Source organism: Aspergillus saccharolyticus, assembly GCF_003184585.1.
Source record: "Aspergillus saccharolyticus JOP 1030-1 unplaced genomic scaffold BP01scaffold_10, whole genome shotgun sequence".
In the NCBI taxonomy this organism is placed as follows: Eukaryota; Fungi; Ascomycota; class Eurotiomycetes; order Eurotiales; family Aspergillaceae; genus Aspergillus; species Aspergillus saccharolyticus.
Genome location: NW_020290620.1, coordinates 175,997 through 186,730, shown reverse-complemented (window position 1 = coordinate 186,730; position 10,734 = coordinate 175,997). Strand labels below are relative to the sequence as shown.

Here is a 10,734-nt window from a genome sequence, read left to right as displayed (position 1 = left end):
AAAGAAGGATAAGCATCACACTGAACAACAAACAAATCACCACCACTTAGCTGTATTGTTGCCAATGCCCCATTGCCTCATTCAATCGTCTACATAAAGACAGGCAGCCCACACCAACATTTCCCACCCGAAGTGGGGAAAGAAGGATAACTGAAGTATCACACTGGACAACAAACAAATCACCACCACTTAGCTGCATTGTTGCCAGTGCCCCATTGCCTCTAATTCGATCGTCTACATAAAGGCAAGCAGCCCACCCCCTGCACTTGTCATCTCAGAATTGTCAAACTCACCAGCATGTCTCCCGCACGACAAGAATACCAGATCACAGATGACGTCCCCGTCCTGATTTGGAGGCGGCCCATGCGGCCTACTCCTGGCATACCTGTTGGCGCAGCTGGGAGGTATTTCCCGATTCACCCCTAGATCCAGTCCCCCAGATTCAAGAGCACTATATAAGACAAGGATAGGCCAGCTAACAGCCCGTTCATAAAGTTCAATCCTTGTTATGCGAACGCTACCCCACGCGACTCGACGCCCCGAAAGCCCACGCTTTATGCCCAAGAACACTAGAGCTGTGTCGCCAGTTTGGCCTAGACGTGAATGCAATACGCCGCCTGGGAACCTGTCGTCAAAATGCATTCTGGGTGAATTTCGTGACACATCTGAGTGGGAGGCAAGTGGGACGGCTGCCCTTTGAGCGGATGGATCCGGAGGTGTTGGACGAAACTCCTACGGTTTGCTCCCTTTAGCATCAATAGACTCCTCCGGTCGATCTTTCTAAGTGGTGACGAGCAGATGCTTCATAACATTCCGCAACCGGATTTCGAAGAATACGTGCAGCAGAAGCTCATGAAGAATTCTTTGGTCGAGATTCGCAAGAATCATTCCTTTGTGAGGCTTGGGGATGTATGTGGTGTTGTTCGTTGATGGCATTTGGGAGTCTGAAGAGTCACTGACAAATGACAGTTCGGGGACTATGTGGTTGCAACGATTGAGGACCGGGCAGCGCAGCGAGAATATCATGTCAAGTGCAAATACTTGGTTGGTTGTGATGGTGCAAAGAGTGCCGTTCGAAGGTGTCTCGGAGTGGAGAGCGAGGGAGAAGATTCTTGTCTGTGAAAGCAACCCCTTGGCAAGATCGAAGCTGACGAGTGAGATTTAGACGAGACAATGATGACCATCCACATCAATGCCAATCTGTACCCAGTTGTGAAAGAACGAGTGGGCATGCTACACTGGGTGAAGGTTCCAGAGGTCTCCGGGGTCATCATCGGGTATGATTTCGGAGGAAACCAAGTATTGCTTTGCAACTTTGATGTAAGTCTGCTTTTTCTTCATTGATATCTACGGTCTCCTGCTGAACATATCAGGCCCAGAAGCACCCGGTAGAATCTTGGAATGAGACTTTATGCCGCAAGATCGTCGATGCTGCCATTGGGACGCACATTCCATACGACGTCCTCAGCTATCGACCTTGGGTTCTCAGTCGCAAAGTGGCCAGGTCTTACCGCATCAACCGCGTTCTCCTGTCAGAATCATCAGCCACCTTCTCAATCACCAAGCTCTTTAACTGACCACCCCTACAGGGCCGGTGATGCTGCTCATTCCTTCCCCCCCACCGGTGGCCTAGGCCTCAATAGCGGCCTCGGCGACGTTCACAACCTCGCCTACAAGCTCGCTGCTATCCACCACGGCTGGGCCAGCCCTTCGCTTCTGGACACCTACGAACTCGAGCGTCGTCCCCTCGCGCTAGTCAATGCAGCCCAAAGTGTCAAGAACGGACAACAAATATTCCGTCTTCTGAAAAACAGTGGGAGCGACAGATCCGGACGTCCGTGTCGCGCGTGAGAACTTGTATCGCACGATCGCAGATCCTAAGCTTGCTGGTGCAGTCAACGAAGGCATCGAAGGCCAACGCGAGCATTTCGACAATCTGGGTCTTCATATTGGGTATATCTATGGTAAGACTGAGATTCCCGGGTGTGCGTCTACCTATGAGCCAGAATGTGTGTCGGGGGCGAGATTACCTCATGCTTGGATACAGCCTTCAAGCTCTATCGCTGGTCAACTGGGACCGATCGACTCCTCGTATGTAAAGGAGTTGTCGGCAGAGGAGGTGCAACGCAAGCAATACTCGACGCTGGACCTGTGTGTGTTCGACGCATTTACAATACTTGTGGATGAAGGGTACGCAGACTTCTGGAGAATTGTCTTAGAGAAAGCTAGGGAAAGGTTGCCGCGTGGACTTAAGGTCAATCTAGTCGTTCGGGGCGCGGATTTCGACCTGCAGCCTGGAGAAGTGAGCGAGAAGTGGTGGACACTGACGGGGCTGATGAAGGGTCAGGCAGTCCGGACCAGCATATTCTCGCTGTATTTCGGCACTGCTCTGGGGATGCGATGGAAGTAGTAGAGATGTTAAGGAAGCATCTGGCCTGGTAAATCTAGTCTATCACTCCATCGCGGCTACCCGCCTGTCAGGGTAAAGACCCTACCTGTCCCCCGTATCCCTCTCTATCCCGACTTCGTCCCTTTTCTGCCCTTGACATCCCTCTGACATCCATCTCTCAAGTTCCGACTCATGATATCCGAATGACGGCATCCCTCGCAGAAGAGGACGCAAAAAGAAATGCCGGGACTGGGACTCGAACCCAGAATCTGCACTTTACCCGCTCTCGAAGTTGGGGGCTCTGCAATGTTAATACCACTACATCACCCCGGCGTGTTGTTGTGCTAGTGTGGTGGAACTTGATCTTGTTGACCCCCCCCGGTTATGTTGGTGCCTGATAAATAAGGCGACGACGTGGCTTCCAATGTACATCTCCAGGCACCCTACATGAGCAATACAATATGTAGCAGCAATTCCCTTCAGGCCGCATTCTACTTATGCCTCAACTGAGAAGCCTCGCAGCCTCAGACTCATTAAGCCACATAGCACTCAATTACCTCCAGATCATGCTATCAACAAACGCAACAGCGTGTGTAAATTACATACTAGTTTCATGAATGTAAATACTAGCCCATACACAGATTTCAGCAGATAGATGACAAATGCAGGCTTGCGCCAAGACTGGAGCCTTCAAGAAGACCCTGACGCTTCTTATTGGTCAAACCGCAACCTTAAGTGCACGCCGCCTCACGGATTTTTAGACGGACCGTAGGCCTGGTAGTCGGACTGCGGTATCGTCGTGGAGCTCTCTTCGGCCTTTTCCATCTCTACATTTGGGCTGTCAGAGTATGCTCTGAATCGCGGTCTATGGTATTCTAGACGAGCTAGAGCACTCCAGTAAAATAAGCTCGGGTTTGAAGGACCTGAGAACCTGCTTGCTGGTGAGACTGGTAATGCAAGCAGGGGAGATTCATCGTAAACTACTGTACCCCCCTGCCCTGTAACTGTACATATGCACACAGCCATTGAAACCCCATGGAGGAGACAATCTTCTAGTTCCCACTTTTTCCTTCCAACACCCGAAGAATACTAGGGGAAGGCCCCATCACAAATACCTCAAAAGCATTCTCTCCCCCCTTCTCGCCCTCCACCGATTCGTACTCGCCATCAACTCCGCACACCCGCGCAGGACCCACGGCCACTTCCTCAAAAAGTCCTCGGAGACCTCCCAATTCGCGGGATCCGAGGGCTCCCCCCACACCAGCAGACTATACGTCTCCGTCGGCGTATCCCAGAAGCCCATGATATCGAGACACAGCTCCTCGTCGTCGAAGCGGTCGGCCATCTGCACGAGGTTGTCGCGGAACCGCGGCAGCGGAAAGAAGTCCAGCCACGGGTGGTGCGGGACGGTGCGCTGGAGCTGCGTGGGGCGCAGGTGCGGCGGGAGGGCGGACGGGTCGAGCGCGTTGTGCGGGGACTTGGTCGTGAAGACGGAGAGCGCGTCGTCGTGCATCCAGTCGCTGCCGGGGCCCATGCCGAGCGTGAGCATGTTGGTGGCGAAGGCGCGGTAGACATTGATGCGACTGACGGTGAGGAGGTGGTCGAGGGTCGGGGAGCCCGTCATGTACGAGTCGTAGGCGACGCGGGTAAATTGCGCGAGGAGTAATTGAAGATTGCTGTGCGTGATGGGGTCTGCGCAGGGTTTGCGGGGTCTCCTCGTCGTTGTCGATGTGGTGGTGGTGATGGTGGCGGTGGTGGTGGCGGTGGTGGTTTTGCGGGAGGGTGAACGGGCGAGTTGGGTCGAGAAGGAGGAGGTGGAGGAGGGGCTGGTGGTTGATTGAGGGGAGGGGAAGAGTGAGGATATTGTCATCGTGGCTTCATCACTACTGCTGCTCGTGGATTCGGCCTTGATGGGTCGTATTGTTGGCTTCGGCGGTTGCGTCTGCGTTTGCCGAGTGGCTTGCTTGCGTTGGCCTGAACTTCGTGGTCAATTCATGGAATCGAAACTCCCAAGACATGTGCAGCTCACGGTAAGCCCGCTGGTTCAACCGGTTCTGTCGTCGTCGCCTCTCTTTGCGATCTCCCATGCCGGCCCAGTCATCTTCAGGGTCCACTGCGGATCCCGCAGCAACTTCCGCCAGAATAGATCGTCTCGGTTCTTCCTCCTTCACCAAAGCCATCCCGAGGTCCGAGCCCATCAAATTGGTGCAGTCAGGTATGAGGTAAGCGCGCTCGAGTGTGCGGGTGATGTGGACATGCAGTACCGGATATCAGGCAGAAGTGGAAATCATGCAATGGCTGATTAAGGTTAAAGTAGTTGGAAGCCAGATAAGAAGAATAGTTCCCGACGGGGGCGCTCTTATGTATGTGTGGAGGATGCCGGAGCTAACGTAACCCCGTTGCTGCTCCACCGCGCCGTTTCGTCTTGTTATTACCGACCAGTTACGATAAGTGAATGTTTCATGTATTTATTTATTTACAACAACCTGCAATAACAGTCCCACCACGCCAGTTCAAATTCATTTACTTCTTTCCCGCTCCCCATATCATCTCCTCCAGCAGTGCTTTCTCCCCACTGTTCTGCACTAAATTTCGAAACACTCCTCCTTCAATGGCCATCAGCTCTTGTGGAGTTCCGAATTCGGCTGCCTTGCCAGCATCAAGCACCAGGATTTTATCGAAATCAGCAACGGTGCTAAGGCGATGCGCAATGACAAGAAGGGAAGTCGCATTGCGTCCAAACTCCTCCCGGATCGATCGCTGGATCAAGGCCTCGGTCTCCATATCGACTGCGGAGGTGGCCTCGTCCAGAACCATAATTTTAGGCTGGGAGACAATGGCTCGGGCGAGACAGAGTAGTTGCCTCTGCCCTTGAGAGAGATTGAGACCTCCCTCCGAGACCATTGATGAAAGCGAAGCGAAGAAGTTCGCATTCTTTGTGGGGCCTGTCGTCGAAGAGGCAGACGAGGATGGTATTGTGCTGCTGTCACTCAAAGGATCATTACTGGAATGCGAGGCCAGGGTAAGAGTATCTTCAAAAGAGACAAGATGTACCCGCTCTAGCGCATTATAGAGCTCCAGGTCGGTGTGTTCATGGAATGGGTCCAGATTAGACCGCAGGGTGCCCGAGAACAGTACGGGGTCCTGCGGGATGATTGCAAGGCGACTCCGTAGGGCTTGGAGCTTGATCTGCGAGATATCCAGGCCATCCACAAAGATACGCCCCTGCCGCGCCTCCAGGAAGCGGAACAGAGCCAATGTCAGCGAGGACTTTCCAGCCCCAGTACGTCCTACCACGCCTAGGCGCTGGTTATGCTCCAAGCTGAAATTGAGCCCGCTGAGCACTGGAGGTAGATGTGGCGCGTATCCAACCACCAGATCTTCCACTTCTACTCTTCCTCGAGTCGGCCATGCTGCCGGCGGCTCTACCCCACCCTGATCTTCCATATCAATCTCGGAGTATTCCAGCACACGCTCAGTAGAGTTCATGTCTGTCTCCACGTTGGCATAGAAGCGAAGTCCCATGGACACAGCGTAGTTATACTGTAGCGCAAAGCTCATCGCAAAGCCTGCCAGTGCAGGGGTGATTTGGGGAATATAGACGACCAACGCCGCTGTAATGGTTGACAGGAGAGCTCCTGCGATGCTCATTCTGATTCCAAGCCAGCGGTCCAATAGCCAAAGATACCATGCCGTTTGTGCATGCCGATCAATTCGAGCATACATGTCCTTGATGTACACCTCTGTCTTGTGGAAGGCGCGAATGGTCCCCAAGCCGACCATGGTAGACCCAAATCGCTCCAAAACTGGGCTTTTCGACGTGCTTTCTAGGCGTTTGATTTCCCGCATGCCCACCAAATAAATCCTCGATAGCTGGAAGCACAAGACCAACAATATGCAAGCGAACAGCAAGAGAAGAGGTGAAACCAACAACCCCGCAGCGAGGATGCCCACCAATTCCAATACTTTGTAGACAAAATGACCTATGTCATATCCCAGCCTCCAGTCGAGAATGTTGATGTCGGAGGTGAAGCGGTTCAGGATGCGCCCAGTTGGAACGGTATCGAGCCATCGCAAAGGGGACCGCAGAACAGTATACAGAAGATCGTTAAACAGTTGACGCGAGGATTCCAGCGAAGCGAAGGCGAGAGCCAATGTACGAATTGTGCCGACAACGCATGCGGCGACAGAGAAGCATATATAAATTGTGAGATAGAACATCAAATCCTCGTCGGCTTTGAACGTCCACGCCCGGTTCATGAAGTTTTTAAGAGATTGTGGATCGTTTTCTGCATCAGACGATGGAGTGGACGCACTGGTCCAGACGCTCACCCACCAAGACTAGTAATGTTAGTTGATAGAACTAGCGATTCATGTTTTAGTAGAGACACACGTACCCTACCGACTAGAAGAGTCATAAAAGCGCTGTATGCCAGAAACACCAATGTCCAAAGGCGGAGACAGTTGCCCTTGGTGAGATATTCAACGTAAACCTTTGTGGAAACAGCCCCCCTTTCCCGTTTTTCATCCTCAGTAAACCTTCGGAGCGTGTGTATACTAGTGGCTGTCGAGAGGCGCGAGTTGGTAGATAGTCTCGAGTTTGTTGACACGCGCTTCGATGATACTTTAGGTCCTTGCACTCCGGGAGGGGTTTCAGTAACCGGTGTTTCTGCTGTTTGATCCAAAAAGTCCACCAGGTTTTGAGCCGCAGCCAATTCCTCCTTCGTACCAGCGTGGATCATAATCCCATCTGCGAGAAGAACACAGTAGTCTGTCCGAGGTAAGCACAGACCCACATGATGTGTGACGAGGATCCGAGTCCGATTCTGGCCAAGTTCTCCGGTCAAGGCGCGTTCATAGAGGTGGCGCCCAGTTTCCGCGTCAAGCGCGCTGAAGATGTCATCCATGATCAATATCCCTGCTCGTGAGTATAGGGCCCGTGCAAATGATATGCGCCAGCGCTGGCCGCCGCTTAGATTGATGCCATTAGCACCTATATCTGTATAATCGCCGTCCGGTAACATGTCAATGTCCTTCTGCAGCGCTACAGCGCGGAGTACTTTGCGGTATCGGTAGCGATCGTAAGGGAGTCCAAACAGAATATTCTCTTTGATTGTTGCGTTCTCCATCCAGGGATTCTGGGCTACGTAAGCCACAGCCTTATCGATTATCCAGTTATGACGCGTTGCTCTCTCGTCAAATCGTTCATGGGACGGAGGACTGTGCGGGATAGCAACCATGCCAGCCAAGACGTCGCACTCGCCTAGGATGGAGGCCAAGAGTAAGCTCTTCCCAGAGCCAGTTTTCCCAGCGATGACGCTCAATCTCTTCGAAGGAAATCGAAGATTAAGGTTGCGAAGACAAAAGCACTCTTCATCGTCCCAGCCAGATTGCTCATCTTCATCATCCTGTGCCGGCCATGCAATGGTGGCGTTATCGAAAGTTATCTCCTCGACATTGAACGTATAGGGTGCTTTCTCCGCCGAGTTTAAGTACCGGTCGATGCGAGAAGCACTAATCTTAGCTTCCATTGCTTTAGACATCAGGTCAGGCAAACTCGCCAGGGCGGATTCCAGAGATCCAAACACAGAAAGAGCTGTAAAGGCCACAGAGGCAGAAAGCTCGCCATAAGTCAGCGCGTATACAGTCAAAGACACGGCAGACAACAAGAGAGGTCCCATGATCCACACGGATACCATGCCAGTAGTGTACAGAGACGTTTTCCATAAGTATTTGAGTTCGATGCGGCGTTTTTCCGATACCCGATCCTGCCACTGCTGTTCGAGAGCTGAGAACTTGATCTGTCGTATCCCATGCAGTACTTCGGCTACTGCGCTCATTCGTTTGTCGCTAGCATTCATGAAATCTTTCTGGGCTGCCGAGTATTTCTTCGTCAAATGGGTGTTCATCGGGGTCAACAGGATCGCCGCAAGGCCACCCGCCAGCAAACTCTTCCATCCAATCAGCTGGACTAGGAAAGCAGATGCAACCACTAGTCGAAGAATGCAAGAAGGGATAAGGTAATTATACATCACGAAGTCAGCGATCCGCTTGGAGTCCACGGTGGCTAAATTGATGACAGTTTGGCGACTCCCCTGTTGCTCTACCCCGTCTATGTCCTCGGTGCCTCCATCGTTCTTACCTTCCTGGCTGTAGCGGCTCAGCTGCTTCACATCCTTGCATCGCAATGACTTTGCAAACACGACAGCGGAGATTCCTTCATATATTGGTATCCACAACCGAGAATAGATGATCCACCAGAGCCAGGATTCAATGCTGGAGGATAGGACAAGGACTATTCCGAGCCCGAGCACCCATATCCAGGTTGTGTTTGTATCCCCTGGCGAATAATAGCGATCCTCTAGTGACCTCAGTATGCCGAACAATGCCACTTGCGGTCCGAACCCTAGAAGACACTGGATAATGCTTAATGTGCTTTGTAATAGGAGTGGCCGCAGATGTCCGATTATGAGCGCTTTCCACAATTCCCGAGAGTGGCGCATTGTCTCAAGGCGTGCATGAAGAGTTTGAGCGCGCGCGGTCACCGGCAGTTTCGGGAGATCGTCCAGTTCCAAGCCTTTGTTCGTCACCACAAATCGTAGGAGATCATTGACCCAGCTGAACGTTATCCTGCCGAAGAGGCTCACTGTACATTCCTGGTCCACTACCTGTCCTTGATGGTGTACATTAGGGCGCCTGGGTATCAACAAGCAGAGGAAGCTTCGTAGGCAGGCGATGCCGACCTGGCTTATCATCAAACTTGTGCACAGGTCATCGAGATTACCATTATCTCCAGACTGCCAAACAAGCACAAAGTCCGCGCATAGCACCAGGATCATAACAAAGCCAGCCGCAGAAGCGTATATCCCGAGTATATATCGTTTTGCCGGCGCTAATTCGATCAAGAAGCCGGCAGATTGTAGACACAATACCATCTATGCTCGGTTAGAATGAACCACGAATATACCATCGGGCTGATCTGTTGCCTTCAAGGAGTCATAGAACATACCCATCCACCCGTTTGCAGCCAGAAGGAAATCATACATTCGCGTTGACGCGACTCCATCGAAATGATAGCCTGTGACAAGGACACCCCAAACCCTATGACAGACGATAGCACTATAGCAATCCGCTGCCATGACGCTGAGAACTGCTCCAAGGATTCTGGTGTGGCTTCACCATCCTCGTCTTCATAACTCGACAAGCCTAGTAGAGGCGTCTCCGATGGGTCTTGTGAATCAGATGCATGGTGCGACTTTGCGTCTCGAAAGCGAGTAATTACTGTCAACAATGTTGGCACGCTGCAGCAAACCACAAGCGAAAGGCCCAAAGCGTCTATCCCAGTGGACGCCATCTCGCGACTAAGTGTCATCCCGCATGGAACCTCAGCACCTCCAAAGGTGCGATTTGTCGATAAAGGAGAGGTAAGTGGCGCGACGAGATAGACCAGAAGACAGACTGAAGCTAACGCGTAGAAGGTTGTCCCTGGATAATATTAAGGGCGCTGCAAGACTTGCATACCACCTGCATTCTTGCCGCATTCCCTTGCATGCACTATCAAGAAAACCAGCAATGCCCGGCACCGCACCACCAAACCACGACTAAACAAAAAAAGGGCAATAGAGCATAGACCAGGCTTTAAGGGAAGCCCTTTCGTAGAAGCTCATTAGATCGGCACTGATCAGGTGAAGGTGGGCACAGATCGTCTGCCAGACGATGGCGCACGGTGTAACAATTGAGCTCGCCATGGATCGCGCATGACTGCATCGACAGGTTTCTCGGACCGATAACAGACTCTTACCAACATATAGACTGCAAGTTGTACTCGCTTGGCCGGCTTGGAGCAAATCGAATTGGAAGCTCGTTCCAGGCATGTATACAGGTTGTTGTACGGGAGCATCATTATGCGCAAGGAGCCAGGTTCATATGTGTGCATTTCAGCTGTTGCTTTAGGTAGAGCAGCAGAGCCTCGATGAGGCGAGTCTATAATTTATCGCATGAGATAATCGACCATTTCAATGGAGCATACATCATCAGCCATGCAAGAAAGTGGAAGCACCATGGTGGATTGAAATTCCTTAGTTATGTGTTACAACCACCCACCGCCCGGCTTGGACAACAACAACCCCATCGGCCCGTTTGGGAAAAGCGCATCTCATGTCAGGCCGAGAGCTGAGTCGGAATCGGTAGAACTCGAGGACCGCCACGCAAATCTCAAGACGGCTAGCTGCAGAGCTCCCCACGAAAAGCAGTCGAGACCGGGCTGAGTCATTCCCACCCCAGTTCGATGATTGGACAATGGCTGACAAACGATGGGCAAGGATTGGGTGGCGGGGAGAATTTGT

The 10,734-nt window shown here is 52.1% G+C and overlaps 3 protein-coding genes and 1 non-coding gene across 4 annotated transcripts; 1 reads left to right on the top strand and 3 right to left on the bottom strand.

Moving 5' to 3' along the window:
• Nucleotides 1–297: 297 nt before the first annotated feature.
• On the top strand, nt 298–2,410 carry BP01DRAFT_381504 (3-propionate hydroxylase; the record flags this gene model as incomplete). The annotated part of the gene is made up of 8 exons (XM_025577310.1): nt 298–404; nt 566–737; nt 799–909; nt 970–1,114; nt 1,166–1,320; nt 1,374–1,531; nt 1,590–1,813; nt 1,875–2,410. 8 exons carry the CDS (start codon nt 298–300, stop codon nt 2,408–2,410), a joined length of 1,608 nt encoding a protein of 535 aa, XP_025432428.1.
• Nucleotides 2,411–2,630: 220 nt separating this feature from the next.
• Nucleotides 2,631–2,722, bottom strand: BP01DRAFT_t110. Its single transcript has one exon. It is a non-coding gene; the product is annotated as a tRNA-Trp (tRNA).
• Nucleotides 2,723–3,494: 772 nt separating this feature from the next.
• Nucleotides 3,495–4,569, bottom strand: BP01DRAFT_337785 (DUF3425 domain-containing protein; the record flags this gene model as incomplete). Its single annotated transcript, XM_025573300.1, has 2 exons — nt 3,495–4,215; nt 4,406–4,569. The coding sequence occupies 2 exons, from the start codon at nt 4,567–4,569 to the stop codon at nt 3,495–3,497; spliced, it is 885 nt and encodes a 294-aa protein (XP_025432427.1).
• Nucleotides 4,570–4,875: 306 nt separating this feature from the next.
• Nucleotides 4,876–9,761, bottom strand: BP01DRAFT_337782 (P-loop containing nucleoside triphosphate hydrolase protein; the record flags this gene model as incomplete). The annotated part of the gene is made up of 3 exons (XM_025573299.1): nt 4,876–6,730; nt 6,787–9,324; nt 9,399–9,761. The coding sequence occupies 3 exons, from the start codon at nt 9,759–9,761 to the stop codon at nt 4,913–4,915; spliced, it is 4,719 nt and encodes a 1,572-aa protein (XP_025432426.1). The 3' UTR covers nt 4,876–4,912.
• Nucleotides 9,762–10,734: the final 973 nt, after the last annotated feature.